The sequence below is a fragment of the Quercus lobata genome, chromosome 2, assembly GCF_001633185.2.
Source record: "Quercus lobata isolate SW786 chromosome 2, ValleyOak3.0 Primary Assembly, whole genome shotgun sequence".
Classification (NCBI taxonomy): domain Eukaryota; kingdom Viridiplantae; phylum Streptophyta; class Magnoliopsida; order Fagales; family Fagaceae; genus Quercus; species Quercus lobata.
In genome coordinates, this window is record NC_044905.1 from 19540709 (window position 1) to 19564728 (window position 24020).

Sequence of the window (24020 nt, forward strand, 5' to 3'; positions counted from 1 at the left end):
TGGGTTCTAAGAAATTATCATACTAAATAGATAATCACATGTTAAATAACTATTCTAAAATTAAATAAACTAATCACTAACCCATGCGATGCACGGGAAAACTATTGGAAAATAATAAAGCATGCATATATTAAAAGACGATTTAAGTTCATGTGTGCTTGCAAGGGATACATACCTAAATAGTTCTTGAGGTAGAAATAAAAGCCTTATCTTTGAGATAAAGAACTGATGTAAAACCAAGAATCTTGCGGTATAGGACTATTTACTTCCATACGCTGATAATATTGAAATTTAAAACCAAGAATCTGTGAAGCATGAGACTGCAAAGAATGACAAAAGTATTAGTAAAATAAAGCTATTCAATTAGTATACTATAACTTGAAGACCAGTCAACCTACGACACATCCTTACCTTGGGAAAAATTGGAATCAGTTCATATTGAAATTTAAAACCAAGAATCTGTGAAGCATGAGACTGCAAAGAATGACAGAAGTATTAGTAAAATAAAACTATTCAATTGGTATACTATAACTTGAAGACCAGTCAAATCTGTGAAGCATGAGGAAAGCAAGAGAAGTTCAAAGGTATAAATATTTACAACTGTTCCATAAACGAAAACCTATATACAACTTCTCCATAAACCAATAGGTCTTGCTTTCCTGATGTATTTGGTTTATGCAAGAGAATGCGCATAAATATTTAGTCCTTACGTTTAGGTTTAGGTTTAGGTTTTAAGAGATTTATATATTACTACTACATGGCTGAATTTCTTGTGACATCAGTTTTATGTTTTTTTTTTTTTTTAAATTTGTTTTTATATTATATTTAAAAAATGTGCTGACATGGAAAATTGTGGAAGTTTCAAAAGTTTCGGTTTTATATATATATATATATATATAGATGATATGATACTAAAAAAAATTCTATTTAAAATTTTATCACTCAAGGGGCAGCACTTGTCTTGCACTTGCAACCCTTAGAGTATTCTCATCAGGTGTGCCAAGTGCCAAATATTTGGCATTACACCAAAAACAGAGCATCATGAGGTGTGCTAAATGTGTCAAAATTTTGAGACATGCTACAATACACTCTCATCTTTGGCGGATGAAAATGCCAAAACTTTTCAATATTTATTTATTCCACTTTTCTCTCTCTTCTCTCACCGTGACATTTGATTCACTCTTTCATCCTCTCCATCAATCCTCCCAACCTCTGATTCACTCTCTCAGCCTCTCATCCTCTCCATCAATCCTTCCAATCGGACATTGACAATCAAGAACCAAAGCCACGCTAGCGTCCAATCAAGCTCCGCCACCATTCTCCCTGCTCGTCCCCTAAAGTCCAATCTCCTCTCCTTTAAACTTGCCGCCAATTACTCCTTTGGTCTCACCAGCACCGCCGTTGACCTCGCCAGTCCTTGCCGCCGATCTAGCCAGTCCTCGTCGCTAATCACGTCGCCGACCTCCACCGCCGTCACTGATTGTTGGTTGAGTTTGGGTTGGCATTTTATTCTCTATTTTTTTGGTTGGTTGATTTTTTTTTTCTCTCTCTCTTTTGTTGAGGTTTTTGGATTTGGAATTTGTTGGAGGATCCAGTGATTGTGGGTGTAGTTTGTGGTGGTTGATGTGCTATTGGTGGTGGTTGTAGCGGTGGTTGTTGGTTGGCTAGCGGCAACTGCTACTGAGTTGGGTGTTTGTATATTGGCTAGGATTTGAGATAATATATTATTTTAATGTATAGAATTGAAAGATAAAACATCTGATAAATGGGATATTATAAAATGATGTGCTAAAATGATAAAGTAGGTTTTTGGTGTGTCAAAATTGCATTTTTTATGAGAAAGCTGATGAGAATACTCTTACTAGTAATTATATAATTTATAAGCATGTATGTCATATAGTTTGACGATTGTACTATATATATAGACCCCTAGATCTCATTGTGTGCCACTTTATTGCATAACTCTGCATAACTTTAATAATTTATATTTATCGAATTTGTGTTTTTAAAAATAATTTATTGAATTTGTGTATAATTCGTAAATAAATGCTACGCGTAAATTGTGTCCTTTAAACATGTTATGGGAATCCATATTTTATTTTATTTTATTTTTGAGGGGGAATCCATATTTTATTAAGGCTTGCTTTTTCTTTCTTTCTTTTTTCTTTTTATTTTTATGGAAGCTAGGTAAGCTTTTTGGAATGTGTACGGTGGTATTTTTGTAGTTTTCAATGGTTTATTTGTTAAATATGAGTCAAAATATATAGCTTTTTTTATAAATTGTATGATAAATGTGTGACAAATAAAAAATAAAAGTTAGCTTATTTAAAAAACAAATACTAAGTTTACTTCTTCTTCTTTTTAATGACAAAAAGCAAATCACAAAATATTTTTTTTCCAAACAAACACCCAATTTAAGTTCAAACAACCATGTAAAAAAAATGCAATCAATCGTTTTTTTCTTTTTTTACTTTAGAAAGTTTCAACCTATAGTGTCTGTTTTTGAAGAGTGTTCTTTATCATTAGATCAAAACACTAAACAGTTTTTGAAGTAGGCAGGAATTGAACCTTATATCTCTTATTCAACCATTACAAATTTTACCAGTTAAGCTAACTGAAACCAACATGCAATCTATCTTAGATGCAAGATAAAATTATAATGTGTTATATCGGGTTTAACAATAGATTATATTTCCATTTTAAACATAATCCAATTCTTCAAATTTATTTTCAAAGGATACAACTCACACAAGTCCTTTAATATTTAAAATTTTCTAATGATAAATGTTTTTTTTTTAATCATGATAAATGCAATTCAAAATTCATGATATCTTAATTATAATATAAGTTGTCTTATTTAAGGATGTTTCCATATAAGATACAGGCTCTTATTTGGAGTGTAAAATTAATGAATGAACAAATGATGATAGTTAGAAGTTATTTTTCTCGTGAAAAAATAATAATGTTTGTTTATAACATATAGCTAGATAGCTACTTTGACACCTTTAGGCGAATTTAGTACCTCACTAAGAGCATTTACATTGGGAATGTCATATGCCATATATAAGCAAAATTTTGCATAAAGGCCCAAAAAACCCACCACATCCGGACTGCTAAAAAGCAAGTATTGCAAAAAAATTTGCAATACTGCTATAGTGCAATTCTACCTTTAGAATTGCACTGTAGCACAATTCTAAAACCAAAAACAATATTTTATTTAGTCTGACTCACTTCTCTCACTCTTTTTACTCACCCTCTCTCTTCTCTATATTCTCTCCATCTCCCTCCTCTGTCTATTGGCGTGGTGGCTTTGCTATCATGGTTGATGGATTTCTAGATCAACAACAGCAAGATCGGTGGTGGTTTTTTTGTGGGTTTTTCTTGGTGGTTGTTAGCATGGGTTTCATTATTGGTTGTCGGCGTGGGTTTCTCTTGGTGGTTCTTGCGATGGTTGCTTTTTGTGGTTTTTTTTTTTATTTTTTTTTTATTTTTTTTTTATTGAGAAGCTTTTGTGGTTGTTGTTGGTAGTAGGTTTTGGTGGTGGTTGCTGGCCGGTGTTGTGGTGGGTTTGCTTGGTGGTGGCTGGGTTTTTTTCTTTGGTGCCGTGGCTAGGTTTGTTTGGTGTCATGATGGGTTTTTTTGGTGCCGTGGCTGGGTTTTTTTCCTTGGTGTCATAGCTGGGTTTGTTTGGTGCTGTGGTGGGTTGGTGGTGGTGGTGTGGGTAGTGGGTTGGATGAGGTTTTTGCAGTGGGGTGGGCAGTGGTTGTAGTGGGTTTTTTTGGTGCCATGTCTGGGTTTTTTTCCTTGTTGCCGTGGCTGGGTTTGTTTGGTGTCATGGTGGGTTGGTGTGGGTGGTGGGTAATTTGGTGGTGGTGTGGGGTAGTGGGTTGGATGAGGTTTTTGTAGTGGGGTGGGCAGTGGTTGTAATGGGTTTTGTTGGTTGAGGTGGTGGTGGTGGGTTGGTTTGTGATTGGTTTTGTATTTTAGTGGATATATTATTTTATTGAGTAGAATAGGAAAATAAAAGTTGGGATGCTAGGTATATTGTAAAATGGTATTGTATAATTGATAAAGTAGTTTTTTGGGATGATAAAATAGGATAGAATGACATTTCTTGATGCGAATGCTCTAAGAGATTGCGGAATCTTCTCGAAAAAGAAAAAGAAAAAAGAAGTAATTAAGGATAGTTTTTAAAAAGAAAGAGTGTTGGGGATTTGGGAGGGGGTCTTGGGTTTGAGCTACCGGGGTCTTGGGAACTTACTTTCTACTAAGGGTGTGTTTAGTAGAGTAAATTTTAGGGATGATGGAAACAAAATATATATATGAGAAGAGAAAACTTTTTGGATAATGTTTGGTTGGGAGAGGGAGAGAGGAAAATGATAGTGTGGTCTATGTATTTTATCTCTAGGCTCACAAAAAAAATTTCTTTCCAAAATTGGGAGAAACTAAGTGAAGGAAGTTTAATAGATATATAGTGCTGGCTCTATAAATAAAGCAACTGATGCGGTCGCCTAAGGCAAAGGCCCCCAAATTTTAATTAATAGAGTTTTAAAAAAATATTATAATAGTATTAATTAAGTCCAAGTATTAGCCAATGAATAAAATAATATTTTTTTATCAAATGAAAAAAAAGAAAAAAAAATGTTACGTCTACGTCATTTTTCACAACACTTTCAAAATAAATCCTAAGAGACAGGTTGTTACAGGGTATTATTAATGATAAAAAATTAATTTCAATGATGAGTTCAAATTAGAATCAATAACAAATTAACAACTAAGATTTGTTATGAAAATATTATGAATATAGCACTTCTAAAAAAAAAAAGAGCAATACAAAAAAAAAAAATACACTATGGGTCTGAGAAGTTTACAATCCGGCCCAAACTCTATCTAGGCCCAGGGCCCGTGCCAAGGAGGCCTCTTGCTGAGGACGAATGATCGATGGCCGGGGTGTTAAAGGGAACGGCTGAGAAGCTACCTTGTCCTCGGCACTCCAGAGCTTCGATGGGAAAATCAACGTGTTAGTGAAGGTTATCCCCAAACAGCCCCCTGAAGGGGATGTGAGTGGAATGGGGCCCACAGGGAAGCAGGGTGTAAAATTGGACCAAGGAAAATGCGTCCCATCTTCAGTAAATGCACCTGCCAGTGTCCAGAGCCGATTAATGAGAAAAGACGTTTGGACGGTGTAAACTTCGATCCTAGCAACTAATAGAAAGTAAGAGTGGACGGTTGATGGGATGGACACAGAAATAAGCACCTGCCTGACCAACAAGTGGAGGGCTAGGATCAACCAAGATGGACTATATAATAAAAAGGTATGTGCACCAATCTAGGGGCTGGGAAAAATGGCCAAAAATCAGAGTTTCCCAGCCCCCCTCCAGGAGAAAGACTTCAGGGGTGAAGAAAACTCAACCATGTATGAACACCATGAAAAACCCACCGCCTGGTGACCAAGGCCTAACCTTTCAAACCCACGCTCTACAAATGATATTGTTTGGGTCTTTTTACGTACGAGCCCAACACCGCTACGGTTCGTCACGAATTGAGTCCTTACAACAACATTTTTCACAAATTAAGTTGACAAAATTTTACTAGTTTTTATCTAAGTCTGCCACTAACGTTACTTTTTTACTTATCACTATCAAATTATCAATCTATCACGTTAATAGGCGTGAAAAGTTTTGTCAAATTTTTTGTCTATAGACTTTCAAAAAAAAATCTACATGGTTCATGTTAATTAGTAGTAATTTTGCATCTAAAATAAAATAGTTGAATTTAAATTTTTGAAAATCATATTTAAATATATAAAATGCCTCAATTTTAGTTTTTGCTTAGGCCCCCAAATATATTAAGCCGCCCCTGTTGATATATGACAAAAATGGTCATTTACATTTACACATGAGCTTAGTCCAATACGTCGTTTTTTTTTTTTTTTTTTTTTCTTTGTTTGGGTATGAACGATGGCTTTTTCCTTTTTCTTGGAAGTTCCCTTTTATTTATTTATTTATTTTTTTCTAAGGGCAGGCTTTGTCCAACATTGCTCTTCTTCTCCTTTTTTTTTGGGGTTTTTTTTTTTTTTTTTGTTTAGACATGATTTTTTTTTCTAGACATGAATTTTATTTTTTAATAAATGTGGGTGATTGCATTTTTTTTTGTCATATTTTTTAATTGGGCATCACTTTTTAACAAGAGTATATGAGTAAATTTACACAAACTCACTTTTTTCATCCCTCAACTTTTCCACTCCAAACCAAACAAAAAAGAAAGAAATTAAAATATTTTCTATCCTCCCACTTTTCCACCATTCCATCATTTTCTATCTTCCCACTTTTCCACATTTTTAACCAAACAGACCCTAAGTCTAATAACTATTTACTATATGTTTTTAGGGACAACTTAGCATGTGCACAAATAAAAAAGAGCGTGTTAGTATGTGAAATGTGGGGATTGATTTTGGCCTTCCAATCCACCTCGAGTATATTTAAATAAATACCCTAAATATGCATTAGAGTATAGTTACTATTTTTGACAAATTTTAGTGATAGTTTAATACGTACTGTACATTAAGTTTTCAATTAAATTAAAACATGGAACTAACCAATGAAACATGAATCATTTTATCTTTCCTAATGACAACTAAAATTAAACCAAATGGTTTATTAACTAACTAGTTGAAAAATCAAAAGAATTGTATTTATGTTATATTTTACGATTTTTGTTCTTTAATTTCATAGCCACGTCTAATTTATCCACCACATGCATGATGCACCACTTTTGTTCTATCTCATTCACTCCATTTCCAGCCATTCATGATCATTTTGGCAAATACATTACAATATTCTACATGAGAACGGGCTCAAATTATTGTTACCTTTCATTCATTATTTATTTTTATTTTTATTTTAAAAAACTATTGTTATAGGATCTGGCTCACCTCCGGTTTTAAAACCCTCTAATTTTCTCTCATTTTTACATAGATGAATGACAAGTGATAAATATGCCATCTAAAGGCTTAAAAAAGGCACATCAACCACAAATTTTCCTCTCATGATCATTTTTTTTTCTCACTCTTACATCAGCTTCTCCTCTTATTTGATTCTCTCTCTCTCTCCAACATCGTTATTCCTCGCCTGAGTATCAATGCCTAGAAAAGAAAAAGTATGAAGTAAAAAACTTTCGTCATCCCTAAAAAAAATCAAGCCTACCGGAGAAGAAAGAATAGAAAAGGAACACTAGATGAGAAAATTAAAAGAATAAGGGAATATCTATTGTGCATAAACTTTATTGTGCGTAAAATCTATTGTGCCCATGCACCACCAATTGACATAAATTCCCCAAAGCACTACTGACGTTTTTTGGGTCCGTTTGAATACAACTTATTTTGTTGAAAACTGAAAACATTGTAACAAAATAATTTTTAAATGTGTGAATAGTGTCATGGGACCTATGAACAGTGCACTTTGTCTTCTGTACAGTAAATCTATGTGCATGAACAGTGTGGTTACTGTTCATATGTGCTTGGAAAAAAAAAAAAAACACACAAAGAAAATGTAGACACAGTAAATTTGCTATCCAAACAGTCACTTTGCCTCTATTGTTTACTTTTATTTTTAATCTCACGATTTTAGCACAATTTGCATTCTTTATCCATTTTTTTTTCTACTCATTGTCTTGCAGTATTTCCTAGTCTTATTGCTTTTCATGTCATGGGTTGGAGTTTTTGGCTTTGTGAAAGCTTTTTCCATTATTTTTCTCAATAAGATGATAATGGTATTGATTGAAATCTATGTTAGCATTGTGCAGAAATTAATTTGATTTATTTTCTCCATTGTTGATTAAAAAAAAAAAAAACTAGTACTTCTGCCTTTTCTTCTTTAGTAGGTTTCGATGCTGTGTTGGTGGTGATATTGGAGAGAGAGGACAATGTGATGTTGGAAACTGGAAAGAGAAATAAATTAAACAATAGAATGAGAAAAAATGTGGTTGGTGTGCCTTTTTTCAAGCCTTTGGATAGTATATTTGCCATGTGTCATTCATTTATGTAAGAATGGGTGGGTTTTAAAACAGGAGGTGAGCCTAACTGGAATATTAGTAAATCTGTTCCACCTAAAGTGGGATCCTTGAAGCGCTTTCACTTGCCCTCGAATAAGCAATACGGCATGGGTGCATTGCAACGATCCCGCTTTAAAAGCACAACCTTGGGGGAATCCGTTTCACCGATCCAATGACTTGGATACAGAGGCGAGTAAGGTTCTCCTCTATGTGGTGCACTCCTGCTTCTTCATACCCATAATAAGTTTGAGTTGCTCCAAAGGGACAACTTTTTGCTACCAAATGAAGGTCTTACGTCTGCTAAGAAACCAATGGTCCAACAATTCCCACTAGCCAAGGAGGAATGATAGAATCCTAGTCCGACTCTTAACTCGAAACTGGCAACGACAGAGGAAGTGGCTGACTGCAATCCTTGAGCCCACTAGCTTGTTCTTTAGTAATCAATCGAGCGAAAAGCCAGCCCTTTATTATTAATTACGAATATAATTTAATACCTATATCTATATTTTTTAAAGCTTCCCTAGAATAAGGAACTTCTTCCCTATCTGCCGCTTCAGCATTTTTCGTTTAAAAAGCCATTTATACTCATTTTGAACAATAATTAGCTTAGGTTGACTAACCGGACCCCGACGAGATAGCTTTCTTAAGGATTTGCTGTCCTGCTTACCCATTCTTAGAGCATTCTTATCAACAATGCTATAAAACTAACTTTATAACATATAACACATCACTTTACAATATTCCTTACATCAAAATTTCTATTTTTTTTAACATTTCATTTAAATATTATTTCTTTATTTATTTTTTATTCTACCCCTTCCTTTCTCTCTGTCTCTCTCTCCCCTGTCTCTCTCTTTCTCAACCCAACTATTCTAAGCACTGCTAGCCACCACATCCACCCACCTATACCACAACCACCACATCCACCCACCATTGCCGCCACTAGCTAGATCCACCGCAACCATAAACAATAGCAGAGAAAAAAAAAACCTCCACATCCACCCATCACACCCACCACATCCACATCAACATCCATCGTCGGACCAAAAAAAAATCAATAGCAATCGAACCAAATCAACATCAACATCCACCCACCACACCCTCTATATCCACATCCACCACATCCACATCCACATCCAATCAACAGCAGGAAAAAAAAAATTCAAAATCAAAATCAATCGGACCAAATCATGGATCTTCCAGAGAAGACCAAGGAACACGATCCACGCCGATGAGCGAATGAGCTCACTCGATTCGTGTCGGTGACCTAGGAACGCAATCCACCGCCACTAGCCAGACCCACCAGTAATCGAACCGTCGGTGACCTAGGAACACAACCCACGACTATCGGTGACTCAAAATCAAGATCAAAACCACGACCTATTAACACTGCACCGTAACCATCGAACTGTCAAACCATAATGGATCATCAAACCATCAGACCACACCAGACCTAGGGATGGGCATACCCATTGGTTAATGGATATCCAACCCTACCCGATCCAAATGTTCAGGGTAATACCCGGTTCTTCGTAGGTAGAATGTAATCGGGTAGAGTTTTGATATTACCCGAATTTTGTGGGTAGGGTATGGATATTACCCAAACCCGACCTGTACTCAAAAAACCTAAATTTCTTTCTCTCTTAAAGCTTTCTGCCTCTCCTTAAACATGCAAACATAATCAGATCAAACCCATTCAAAAAAAAAAAAAAAAAACCTTGAATAACCCATATCAATAGTCATGAGAGAGAACACGATCAGAGAGAAAGAACGTAATCAAAGAGAGAGAAGGTGATCAATCTTCAAAATCTTGAGAGAGAACAGGATTAGAGCTTTCTACGACGTACCTGGGCAGAGAGAGAATGTGATTGGAATGGGTCATGGTCGATCAAACTCAACTCAACTTTCTCCTTTACGCGAGCTTGTTGCGAAGCCATTGTTGATGGCGGTTACAGTTTCGACATCTGGTTCTTAAGACACAAAGCCCTGGTGTTGAGAGAGAGACAGACATACATATCACAAAGCTCTTTGCCTTGTACTGCATTTCACTGAAAGCAATTGGTGAAATCACAAGGCTTTTGAGAGAGAGAAAGTGCTGAGAAACGAAGCTATGGATAGAGAGAACATCTGGTTTACTTGGCTAGTCTTGTTGAGCAATACAATGGTATCTTTTTTTTATCTCTATGGATTTTTTTTTTCTATTTCAGCAAAATTTTGATAATATATATATTCGTGTTATTTATTTATTTTTTTTTTGCTTTATTTATTGGTAGATTTATGATATTCAATGCATTTTTTTAAAAATGGGTTTTGGATAGAGTATTGATATCCATGGATAATACATTCGGGTAAGGATCAGGTATGGATATTAATGGGTATTGGTATCTGGGTATCCATGGGCAAACATTTCGGGTAGGGTATGGGTATACCCAATCCATATTCTACCCATGGCCATCCCTGATTCAGACCCATGACCATTGGACCACCATCGCCAAACTAAAACCATCGTTGGACTAGAACCATCGTCGGATCACATCCATCGGGAGAAAGAAAAGAGAAGTGAGAGAGGAAAGAGAAGATAGTAGTGAGAGAGGAAAGAGAAGAGGGAAGTGAGAAAAGAAAGGAGTTATGAGAATAAAAAAGTTATTTATTTATTTTTTTAACAATCTAGCTATAGTGAGGTGTTATTGATAACACCTCACTGTAGGTTGGTGCTAAATTTTTTAAGATTTAGCATATTTGATGAAAGTGTGTTTTTATTATTTGAGGTGCTAAAAAATAGCATTTAGCACCTTTAATGAGCTCTTATAGGTTTGGGATTATGTTGGTTTGGCTAGCCTAAATCCATTCAAAGCGCAATTGTAAAACCGAAGCCCAATGTAGCTCAAAAAGATTCTCTTATGCTTTACAAGTTAAGTTGCTATGTTTTTCTTAAAACCACCAAAAAAAAAAAACTTATTAAAGGCTAGATTATAAATTTCCCAATGTAACACTCCCAATAAATACATTGCCAATATATTTCCCAAAACGATGTATGTTTGGCATGATTGATTTTTTTATTTTATTTTATTTTTTATAATAATAAAAATCCAAATATTATTTCAAATAACTTTTTAATATATGAAATAATTTCCTAGTTGAACCATTTATCCCTTGTAACTCTCTCTCTCTCTCTCTCTCATGAGGATGGAATCCATTATTATTATTGTAGGGTCACAATTTGGTTCCTAAGCCTAAAAGGTAAAAGGATCTAGACCCAAAGAACCCAATATAATGAATTTGTAGAGAATAGGTTGGAAAACTAGGCTCTAATGAGTTGGGTAATAATTATAATGGATCAAGATGACAATAAAGTAAAGACAGATTGGTTTTATCCAAAGAGAATCGTCATCGGCATAATCCGAGAAGATTAATTCTTGTGTATATCACTTGAATTTGATTACAGGCACAGTTTTTGTTGCTACAGTGTTTTTCTCTTAATTCTCCGATCCCACTCCCTCATGGTGTTTTTTTCTATTTTATACTATCTTCTTTCTTTCATCTCCACCCTCCACATGTAGATTAAATCGCTGGTATTGATTTTTGTCCCATCAGCACCTTCTTGAAGTATTTGGGAGTAGTTGTAAAGCTGAAAATGATTGTTCAGGTATCACTTCCTCATTAATGCGGCCAGAGAGTTAGTTACAGAGCATTTAATGCGGTGGTAGCAGTTTTCTCTTAGATATTTCATAGCTCCCCTTTGTCCCATATTTCCATGATGTGAATCCTTATCAATAGAATCTCCTAGAACGTTGCTCTAGATGGCAGACCACACCTTCTGACCTCTGCTTTGCTTAGCCGAGGAGACCTTCCTCCTCGAATCACCTTCTTGGGCCCCCATAACCAGACCCCATGTCTTCATTTACTAATGCGGACTTACATGACAACGTTTAACTATCTTTCGACTAATAGATGTTTTCAGATTGGGCCCCCATCCCAACATATACATGGACATATATTACAGAGCCTATCACTTACAATTATGATGACATTATGCGGTAGAGTTTTTGATTAAGGACAAGGGCAATTTTGTTAAGGTTTTGAAATGTTGTGTTGTCATTTGATGGCAAATTTGTCATTCACATTTCGCTATGTTACCTTATAAATTGTGGTGATTTTAATATTTGATTCGTTTTTAGTACAAAATTTTAACAAACTAATATATATATATATATATAATTTTTAAAAATTTTTGGATGCAAACAAAATTAAAATCAAACCTACTTTGTTTATGGGCTTAGGGGCAACATGTTAATGGATGTAGACAAAAGGTTCGCATTGAATACAAAATAAAAGTTAATAGAATGAAGTGAAAAAAATCGAAAGTATATAGTCACAAATGAAAACATGTCAAAACTAACGGAAACTTTTTTTTTTTTAACCAAAACTTTATTAAGTAAATAAGCACAAACTTTTCATCTCTTTAACAAAACTCGAATCTTTGGTTGATTTAGTTGGGAACAAAAAATCGGCCAAATTACACTTTTGAGTTTTGACCATAGTTGGGGTTATTTTCAAATTGATTACCTAAGGTTTAGATTTTCCATTTTGGCACGCCAAGCTTCATTCTATTTTCAAAAACAGTCATTTCATCTATCTTTATGACTAATGTAACTATTAAGTGCCAATAAAAGTATAAAACGAGTAGTTTCTGTTTTGTCTCTTGATGCCTGTATTAGTCAAGTGCATTGACGAAATAATCATTATGAAAACAGAATAAAGATTTGATGGAACAAACTGAAAATTCTCAAAAATAAAAGATAAAAATGAAAATTATTCCAAACTTTTTTTTTTTGAGAATAAAATTATTTCAAACTTTAAGAATCAATAATCATAACTTAGTGACTTTAATAGTAAATCATACAAAGGAGAATACCTTTCTACCTTTTGGATTTAATTTAGGTCAAGTGTCCAGCATCGGATCCTTCTTAAAATAATAACACACATCCAACAGTGGATACATGTCATTGTTCAAATTAGTGCAATGCAGTCGACCCAATCCTTAGCCCAATATTTTTATTTGCTAATTGCTACAAGATTTAAGAAGAATGAGAGCAGTAGTAGCCGAAAATGAAAGAATGACTTATATGTTGCTCAAGTAAAGGAAAGTTATTAAATATTCTCGGAGTACAATTACACGACCATTGGTTGGATGTTAAAATTAGAATGATTTATTACATAATAATTATAATTACTCGTGGACCAAAATTTCCAGAGTTGCTGGAGTAAAGAAAGGGGCAGGCTTTTCGTTTCACTCACCCTTGTATTACACACACATGCAATCACTTCCATCCACGTCATCATAAAAATCCACGTGTAGGCTCCCCATTCGTTAAAAGCACGTCACTGAACGTGTCCCTGAAGTTCCTTCTTTCCAGTCAATGCCCCAAAAGCTCTTCTTCAACCCATGCCTCTCGTGGAAACAGAAGAGAAAGAACGACCCAAATAATCTCCAGAGATCACATCGCATAACATTACATTACCGAGAGAGAGAGAGAGAGAGAGAGAGAGAGAGCGCTCGCTCGGGATAGTTCGTCGAAACGAACCGTGGCTTCCTCAGGTCCCACGCGAAGAAAGGCCGCCTCTTCTTCATCTTCATCTTCCGCTACTATTTCTTCGGAACGCATACGAAGGGCGTCGTCGCAGTCTGAAGTCGATTACCCTTTCTGGCAGCAGAACTGGTTCATTGGGTTACTCTTCCTAATGGCTCTCGGATTCTTCGCTCTCGCTCTTTTCCTCTTCCTCGGCCTCGATTCTGAGGACGGCTATGCCTCCTACGCCACCGCCTCTTCTTCCTCTGAAGGCGTCGAGGTTTGATCTGTGTTTCTCATCCTTTTAATTTATATGTGAGAAATGCTTGAATCGTTTTGTTTGGTTGCTGGGAAAGTGTGGGAAAAGAAACGAATTATAAAGCCCTCTGTTTGGTTAACGAGAAATAAAATGATAAAGGAATTGACAGTTCGTTCGAAATTAGGTTTATGCGAGTTGAATCATCAAAATTAGCTTGTTTTTTTTCCTCATTTTTGTTTGGGTGTTTTGAGAGAATTAGTAAATTAATTTGTAATTTTTCGAAATTTTTTTATGTGTTTTTCTGTTTTTTGATGAGAGGCAATTTTTGCAAACAAAGTTGAAATTGATTGGTTAACATGTAATGTGCCTATTAGAAAAAGGTTCAAATTCATTGTGTTGTTGTTATAAATGATCCATGGAAACAAATAAAACCTAGCAAGTACAAGAATTTGTGTCATTATCAATGATCCAGCTATTTTGTGTTGTTGTTATAAACTATTAGATTTATGCTTAAAAGAAAATGGTTCAAATACTTTGTGGTGATGTTATAAACTACTAAAATTTTGCTTATAAGAAAATGGTTCAATACTTTGTGTTGTTGTAAACTATAGGAAAATGGTTTAATACTTTGTGTTGTTGTTATAAATGATCCACGGAAACAAATAAACCTATCTAACGAGCACAAGTATCTCCACTGAGTGGGAGCCAATTTTTTTTGCACTGAGAGTTTTTTTATTTTTGATTGGGCAGATTACTTATGGATCAGTTCTTAAGCTGATGCATGAGAGGTCCAAGTTTCGGCTGCATTCTCATGATGTGCCATACGGTTCTGGTAGTGGCCAACAATCAGTTACTGGATTTCCCAATGTTGATGATGCCAATAGCTACTGGGTATCACCTCTCTCTCTCTCTCTCTCTCTCTCTGTGTTTTCATTTCCTTTAATTTTTGCATCTTTAATTTAGTCGTTAACTGCTTAGCCCGTCAGGGGTGAAAAGCCCCTGGATTACCTGGTAACTGGTCTTGGCAAGTGTGGTTAGTTGCCCGTAGGAGTTTGATTTACAATGAGGTTTGTTGTACAATATGCTTTGTGATGTACAACTAATCTAAGTGAAATTCTCCTAAGTCATAAAAAAAAACCTTTAATTTAACCATTCTCACAGGAAAATCTATTGATTATACTACCTGGGTTTAAAGGATATTATATGGTGTTTTTTTGAAAAACTTTTAAAATTTTAAACCAAACAATTTGTAGATTATATAGGGGCTAGGCTGGTTTAGTGGCCCTAAAAAATTATATGAAATAAAGAACTGTATACGATTATTTGACACCAAAAGTGCGTACGTGGGCTGATATTAATACTTCACCACATATCTTTTTCCTCATATGTACAACTAAGAAAGCTTTGTTTTGCATTTTTGAGCTGAATTTGTTGCAACAAAGAGTATATAGATATATGTGATTAAGTTTGGGTAGATAGGTATCTGCAACTAAATATCAGTGAAGGTGAAAAAATGTTGGTTAGGTAAGTGTTGTCTGACATACATGGGCAATAAAGTAACCCTTATTTTATGTGCCAGGGAAGGTTTAGAATATGGACATTAAATTTTTTTTATATGCAGATTGTTAGACCTGAGCCTGGAACATCTGCCAAACAAGGTGACACCATCAAAAGTGGGACAATCATCAGGTTGCAACACATGAGGACCAGAAAATGGCTGCACAGCCATTTGCACGCATCTCCAATATCTGGCAACCTAGAGGTTAGTATAGGCCCTTTATTGTTTGTCATGTATTTATAGCCTTACTTAATGCAGAAATCACATGGAATTTGACTTTGGATTTCTTTCTTTCTTTTTTTTTTTGGGGGGGGGGGGGGGGTTTTGGAGATTGAGAAATCTTGTTTCATATTATGCGCAATTGGCCTAACCTAATGTATAAATAATAAGGGCTTCACAAAGGGGCTTCTACTTTGTCACTCTTGGCCATGGGCTTTCATGATATGTACTCATGTTGGGAAACTAATTCAATTTTGTAATCGATGAGGTTTCATGGTTTACTTATTTGCTCTAGATCTATGGTTTTAAATTGAACAGTGTACTGAACTTTAATTGGTTTTACATCTGAGTGTCTAAACCGATTAAAAAAGAAAAGAAAAAGAAATCTAAAATGTCTATCAAATAAAAGGTGGGGGGGGGGGAGTGGAGAAGAAAGGTTTGCGTGGCATGCACCTGAATGTAGACTTTAGGTAAAAATGGAAGGTGAAAATTTTTCACGAAGTATTACTTTCTTAGATATATGCACAACTTTCCTCAAACCCTATTTGTTTGTGCAGTTGTTCGACTCCTTTTGTATAAAACCAAAATTTCTAATTGAAATTCCAGTCTTCTCTTTGCATAATCAAAATTATGGTGATGTGGAAAAATCTCCTACTCCATTGCTCTAGCTGCCCCATGCAGGCATTGTTAAAAAATTTATAACCCTTTAATTGGTACCTCAACTTCCTTGTTTCAGTTATACACAATTTATGAGCATATTGCTCCTCAGCTGTGTTTCTTGAATGCTTAAGACTTTCCTATTGTCATTAGAAAGAGCTGATGCTGCCAAATTAGTTATACAGTTTGTGGCATAGCATCCTGTTCTGGAATGAGTTATTGAAACTCTAAACAATCCTTCCTGCTTTATGCCTCTCAACTTGGTCTCTACCCTGAATCAAGGCACCTTCGTTTTATCTTACATTTGTTTAGGATGCTCTCTCCTGGTTCAGTTCTTGCAAATTGCCTATTTCTGGACTAGGTTCCATATGTCAGATAAAAGTTAGGAATGTATAATTTCTTCATGCACTGTTAGTTTATATTGCAAATTATTTTGTCAACTCATTTGCCTTCTCATGGCTGTGCTTACAATTTTAGTGTGTTCCCCTGGCCATTTTCATCTTCTTGTTGGATATTCATTTATTTTTTTATATGTATCTTCTTGTTGGATATTCTTGGGTTGTTTTTCGAGAAATTTCCTCTCTAAATATAGCCTTCTTTTATTATTTTAGCCAAGTGATATTTTGTCTTGAAGTGAGTTTCTAGATATTATTACTTGCCAAATCAGTTTGAGTAATGCTAGGAACATAACATTTTTCACAAATTTTTTCCCAACTGTTGACATGATTTGTTATAATTGGTGCAACATTACTTTCACCTGGGTCCATCACTAGCACTACTTTATGCACCAATCACAATAGGCCATGTCATCAAAATTGTGAAAAAAAGTTATGAAAATTATTGTGTTCCTAGACTTTATTGAACAGCTTTTAGTTGGAGAATTCATTTCAAAGTGATTTTCTATAAATGACTGTTCGATTAATATAAGCACTAATCACGGCTCTGCACATTCTGGGATTCAACTTTTGCCCCAAAACATAATGATAACCCTTATTAGCCTGGTATAACTATTGAAACTGAATTACATTTTTTTTAAATTGGTATGTTACAATGGACTCGCGATGGAACTTAATTCCACAACCTCACCATCCACCTTGTTCTAATATAGAGAGAAGCTGTCATTTGAATCTGAAATGTGACTTTCAGATTTGTTAATGTAAGTTGTACTGCTGAGTGCAGGTGAGCTGTTTCGGGGGAGAATCTGAATCTGACACTGGTGATTTTTGGAGGTGAGTCCCAGAATGATTTTTATGAACATACCTGACTGAATTTTCTTTATGATTGATGATCCATATTGGTGGCATATTTCATAGGCTGACGATTGAAGGGAGTGGGAAGATTTGGAAGCAGGATCAAAGGATTCGGCTTCAACATGTGGACACTGGTGGCTACCTTCATAGTCATGACAAGAAATACTCCCGCATTGCTGGAGGACAGCAAGAGGTGAGAACAGGGAATTGCTTCCTTCTTCTTTTTTGGGCAATTAATAGTAATCAGAATTATTTTGTTAGCTTAAAAGATTTGCTGTTTCCGTTATTGCTCAGGGTTCATATACCCATTTACAATTCTCGAACTATGCTATTCAATTGAATTTTATCCATTGACAATCCATGTGCCTGTACAGGTCTGTGGTGTCCGAGAAAAGCGTGCTGACAATGTCTGGTTAGCAGCCGAAGGCGCATACCTTCCAGTTGCAGAAAGCAAGTAGTAGAACTTTAGTCTCTTCACCATGCATTATTAATTAGTAAAATCAGGTACATGGGTTTTGGATTTGGTGGTGGCTGGTACCTGTTATCGTGATAGCTGCTGTAGATTGTTAACTAAACGAAAGAAGATACATGTTATGTCTTAATAATAGTATAATGTTCCTCTGATATTTGTTATTATTGCATTTTGTGCGGGCTTTTATATCTCTGCAAAAGATGTAAAAGGTAACCATATCACCTATTGTGGACTTTACTTTCCTTGTACCTTTTATGAGTGTAGAGTGGTGTTAACGGGCCCAATGGATTACTCTTCATTCTTCCTTTCAGCTTAAAATTTGTTGCAGATTGGCAGCTTTCTGTCCACCCTTGGTGACCCCAACACGAGTTATTAGCTGCTGCCTGGCCCACTATGACGGGTTAATTTGCTGATAAGTATTTTTTGATGGATCCATGGTGCCGTTAGGCATTTGTTCATGGACAATTATAGGAAAGTCTTGATATAACTTTTATGGGTAATATAAAAACTGTCAAAATAATCCATTCTTTCTTTTTTCATAAAAAGTTTTTATAAATATTTTCTAAATCAATGCCTTAAGCACTTGTTAATTTTTTACTTTTTTTTACCGGATAGACTGAATCAGATTTAACCGTATGCCTTACAAGCCATAACTTGTGATAGGGATCATTTGAATTTGAAACCTTAGTTTGAATGACAGAGGGCACTAATCCTCTGTCTTCAAAATTCTAACTTGTTACAGCGGTAGATAGAATTTGAAACCTTAAGTTTGAATGACAAAATGCATTAATTGAAGTTGGCTTGGTAATTCTAAGACCAAATTAGTAGTTTCACAATTGAGACTAATTAGATTTACGTTTATATACCAAAAGAATTTATTAAGTTGCAACTGGGACTCCTTGTAATCGCTTATACTCAAGATTCACTTCAAAAATAGTTGATATAGGACTCACTAAATGCCTTCATGACACATACAAAAAGGGTGATTTTTTGCCATAAAAATAATAAAAACAAATGTACAAAATTGAGTTACTCTTTTCTGCTATAAAAATAGTAAAAACAAATGTATACAATTGAGTACTAGTAAAAAATATCTTATGCTACATATGTATGCAAACGTCCTTTTAAATGTGGAATTCATACATGTTAACTCTAAATGCTTATAAATTTGATGTTTGCATACACTCATTATACAAGATCCAATATTGACTGAGAGATGGTTGGGTGACAATTGCCTAATTATGTACCTAAAAAATGGTATTGACATAATTAACAATGAGACAATCATATCATGTTTTAATATTTTTTTTATAAAATGTTGTCAAAACTTTGGTTTGAATATATATATTCATCCATGATTCTTTTTGTTCTCCACTATTCAAATAATGTTTGTTTCTGCCTATAAAAAGCCTGCTTCTCTTCATTTGTAATTCAGAGCTTAATTTTTTAACTTTTATATTCTTCCTTACTTCCCCAACTATCTACTCTTGCATTCTTGCTTCTTTCTTGCTTAGAAATATTTGTTTCTACCACTATCTTCTGTAAGTGTTTATTTTGATAATAATATTCAGTATTTACATTTTCATCATATTTGGAATAGAAGGTTACAAGTTTCCTAACTAATGGTCCGTTTGGATTGAGGGGGAGGGAGAGAGAGTAGATTTAGCACAAAATTAGCTTATTTGTAGCCAACACTACTCTACTCCCCTTCACTCCACCTTATTCCTCCCTTCTCCCAAACAGGCCATAAAGTGGACATCTGAAACCTGGATGAAGCTAAAATTTGCACTGTTCAATATAGATAATGTAAACTGAACTGAAATTATAACGAAGGTGAGACCAAGAAACATGGCCCTGGTTCTTGTTGTCGAATGAAATAAATAAACACCTACAATTCTACAGTAGGCGTGAAAATTCAACTTCCTTTTGCTAACAAGGAAACATCTTTACTGACACCAACAAACATGGGTTGTATGTATCTCATAATAAATATACGAAACCCTGTAAACGGGCTGCAGTCTGCTCTGATATTATACAAAAATTATTGTTGCCGTTAACGTTATGGCTCAAAGAATCAGTTCCACATTTGTGTTTTAAAAAATTCTGCTTCCTTCTACTTTCTTCATTGCGCTAAAGAACACTAACCATGCTGTTTGCTTTTTATATATAATAATAAATAAATAAAAGGTAAATACGTCTAGCACATGGGTTCCGGTCTGGAGATATATGGGCTCTTATATTTTTTAACTGAACCGACCAAAAAAAAATAAAAATAAAATAAAAACCCTAACCATGCTCACAAAAGAAAATCAAGGATATTTGCATGTCTAGCCAAATTATGAGCTCCTTTGTTCCCATTATGTCTAGCATAAATAAAATTCAACCATCTAAATGATTTTTAAATAATCTTGGGAATATTCTAAACAAGGACGGAACCAGGATTCAAACTTAGGGGGCCAAAGTTCTTTGTTTAAAATTTTTAAAAAGTTGGAATATTAATACTAAAGGTTGACAGTGATGCATTATTAGCATTAATTTTTTTAATTTTTTCGTTTTTTAAAAATCAATAATAGATATTTATAATCAAGAGTTTTGTAAGTTAATTGGCATGTCTTGATATTTTCAAGGTCTGATTAATGTTAGACCAATTCTTTATTCTATCCACATTATAATTTAAAAAAAAATCTATTTATTCTTTTCACATAATTCTATACCTAATAACTTCGTAACACATAAAATATTCTAAAAAAAAAAAAAACTATAGTTAAAAGTTCAAATACATGTCTAGTATTACTTTAATAAAACAACTAAAATAATGGTTAATCAACATCATGCACTAATATTAAGGAAAAAAAAATGTTGAGACAATTATTGGTGTCTTGGTTAAGGATTTTTTTTTTTTAATAATTACTTGGTTAAGGTTGAGGTAACATAAATATATGAGATCTTTCCTTTAAAAAATTTCCATTTTGAAAAAGGAGTAAAAAAGGAAAAGAAAAAGAGACCTGTTAAACAATAACATGATAATGAATGGTAACTTTGAGTTTTCAACTATGTAAATAATAAAACTTTCCCATCACTACATTAATTTAGTTAAGGCACAAAGTTTATTACCAATAAACTAATCACACACATGCTTTGGTGGCAGTTTAGGTAAGGCACAAAACAGTAGATTGTTGTTGTTTCACACGTGTATTACATTTATGCATGCATTCCAAGTGTGTCCCAAAGTTAATAAAATATTAAAAATTAATAAAATTCTATCATCAAAAAAAAAAAAACCACGGGTTGTGTTAAAGAGCTACTGCTCTTTAAATAAAATAAATTTTTTTCATGGATTAATTTAAAGACACCAATTGATCCAAGTTGTTGGTGACATTAATTAGTGTGTGGATGGAGTAATTAACAGAATAGAAGTTGTCTCTATGACTATGGAGTGGAGTTGTTTGAGAGGGACAAAGAGCTCTCAAATGAGAGGTAGAAATTGGGTAAAGATTATTGGGTTTTTGTGATTTTTTTTTGCTATTGTGGGGCCCAATAATTCGTGGGCCAGGCCCATTTATTCGTTGGGGTCCAAAGGCCCAAGTCGAGGAAGGTGATGGCCCAGGCTTGGCAATACAAGTACGACATAGCCTTGGGACACAGCCGAGGACGATTCAGTCCTCGGCATGTCCGAGATCTCACAAGAAGAAAGGGCAAAAATGGTATAGAAGCAACTTGGGAAAAAATCTAAAATATCTGTGCCAATAGAAAGGGGTATGCTGGAAAGTGTAACGACCAGGGAAAGCTGCCCTTACTGCCATTCAATACTCTGCACCTAGCAGAGCCATGCTCCCCAGTTTTTACAACCACCCCCAACCACTCTGGGTATGGGCTGATGGGACAAGTATCAGTCTTGGAATGTCGATCTTACACGTGGACGAAGGAAAAAAAACACAGGCCAGTATAAAAGGAAAAGTAAACAATTCATAGAAGGGGCTGGGAAAAATGGCCAAAAACCAGAGCCTCCCAGCCCACCTCCAGGAGAAAGACTCCTAGGGCGAAGACGACTTAACCATGTATAGATATCACGAAAAACCCACAGCCTGGTGACCAAGGCCTAGCTTTTCAAACCCACGCTCTACAAATGACATTGTTTGGGCCTTTTTACGTGCGAACCCAACATTATTATGGTTCGTTACAAATCGTGTCCTTACAGTTATGATTTATAATTTTTTTGTTATAATTTTTTTTTACTTAGACCATGTCCAAAGATTTTTTTTTTTTTTTTTTAATTATCTGAATATGTGAATTGTTTTGTAGATTTTCCTTATTGTCTGGATTTGTAAATTGTCCAAATGTTTAGCTAAATATTTTTCTTGATATTCTTGTGACAACCAAGGTATTGTATGGTCCTTAGACTCAAACCTATGGGGAAATCAACTACTTAGATGTGAAAACTGAGTTTTGGACAGAACCAATGTATTGTATGGTCCTCGGACTCAAACCTATGGAGAAACCAACTACTGGATGAGAAAACTGAGTTTTGGACAGAACCAAGGTATTGTATGGTCCTCGGACTCAAACTTATGGGGAAACCAACTACTTGGATGAGAAAACTGAGTTTTGGACAGAACCAAGGTATTGTATGGTCCTCGGACTCAAACCTATGGAGAAACCAACTATTGGATGAGAAAACTGAGTTTTGGACAGAACCAAGGTATTGTATGGTCCTCGGACTCAAACCTATGGGGAAACCAACTACTTGGATGAGAAAACTGAGTTTTGGACAGAACCAAGGTATTGTATGGTCCTCGGTACCTCTATTGGGTCCTCGGACTCAAACCTATGGGGAAACCAACTACTTGGATGAGAAAACTGAGTTTTGGACAGAACCAAGATATTGTATGGTCCTCGGACTCAAACCTATGGGGAAACCAACTACTTAGATGTGAAAACTGAGTTTTGGACAGAACCAAGGTATTGTATGGTCCTCGGACTCAAACCTATAGGGAAACCAACTACTTGGATGAGAAAACTGAGTTTTGAACAGAACCAAGGTATTGTATGGTCCTCAGACTCAAACCTATGGGGAAACCAATTACTTGGATGAGAAAACTGAGTTTTGGACAGAACCAAGGTATTGTATGGTCCTCGGACTCAAACCTATGGGGAAACCAACTACTTGGATGAGAAAACTGAGTTTTGGATAGAACCAAGGTATTGTATGGTCCTCGGACTCAAACCTATGGGGAAACCAACTACTTGGATGAGAAAACTGAGTTTTGGATAGAATTAAGGTATTGTATGGTTCTCGGACTCAAACCTATGGTAAGGTCGGCTACTGAATAAAGATTCTAAGTTGCTCAATCCTCGGCTCAAATACCATAAAAGGTTAAAGTTTATTAAAGTTGTTAGGAAGATGGTAAAACACCCTATTACTCAGCAACCTGGAGGGGCTGTTCATTTCCGGGTTATATGTCTTCGGATGATTATCTCCTGCACCGCACCTAGCATTCAGTTGTCATCTCGGTTATTTTGGGGTAAGTGTTGTTTTCACAGGTTGGCAGTGTTGTGCCAAGCAACTTTATTAAATTCATGATAATATTTTTTCCTTAGCAAAAGTTTTTGACCCTAAGTGTCATTAGTTCAAGTCTGTATTATTGTGCCGAACAGCACTCGTAAGTTCATAATAGCGCCTTTTTCCTTGATAAGGGATTTTAGCCCTAAGTATTGCACTCTAAGGTCGGCGATATTGTGCCAGGCCGACTCAATAAGCTCATCATAATGTCCTTTCTTTTTCTTCCTAATAGGGGTTTCAGCCCTAAGTATCACTTATTCGATTTAGTATTATTAAGTCGGATAGATTCTATAAACATAGAGCAAGATCTTTTTTATTAACTAGGATGTCGGTCCTAGACGTCGGTCAAAGTGTAAAAATAAAAAGAATTTACAAGATTGTATGTCTATTCACGGCGTAATCATTTTGGAAATAAAGAGATAG

The 24020-nt window shown here is 35.2% G+C and overlaps 1 protein-coding gene across 1 annotated transcript; it reads left to right on the forward strand.

The window, feature by feature from the left end:
- Positions 1–13468: 13468 nt before the first annotated feature.
- On the forward strand, positions 13469–18339 carry LOC115974872 (stromal cell-derived factor 2-like protein). Its single transcript, XM_031095414.1, has 6 exons — positions 13469–13902; positions 14632–14772; positions 15503–15643; positions 17495–17544; positions 17629–17758; positions 17940–18339. The coding sequence occupies exons 1-6, from the start codon at positions 13795–13797 to the stop codon at positions 18021–18023; spliced, it is 654 nt and encodes a 217-aa protein (XP_030951274.1). The 5' UTR covers positions 13469–13794; the 3' UTR covers positions 18024–18339.
- The last annotated feature ends 5681 nt before the right edge of the window (positions 18340–24020 follow it).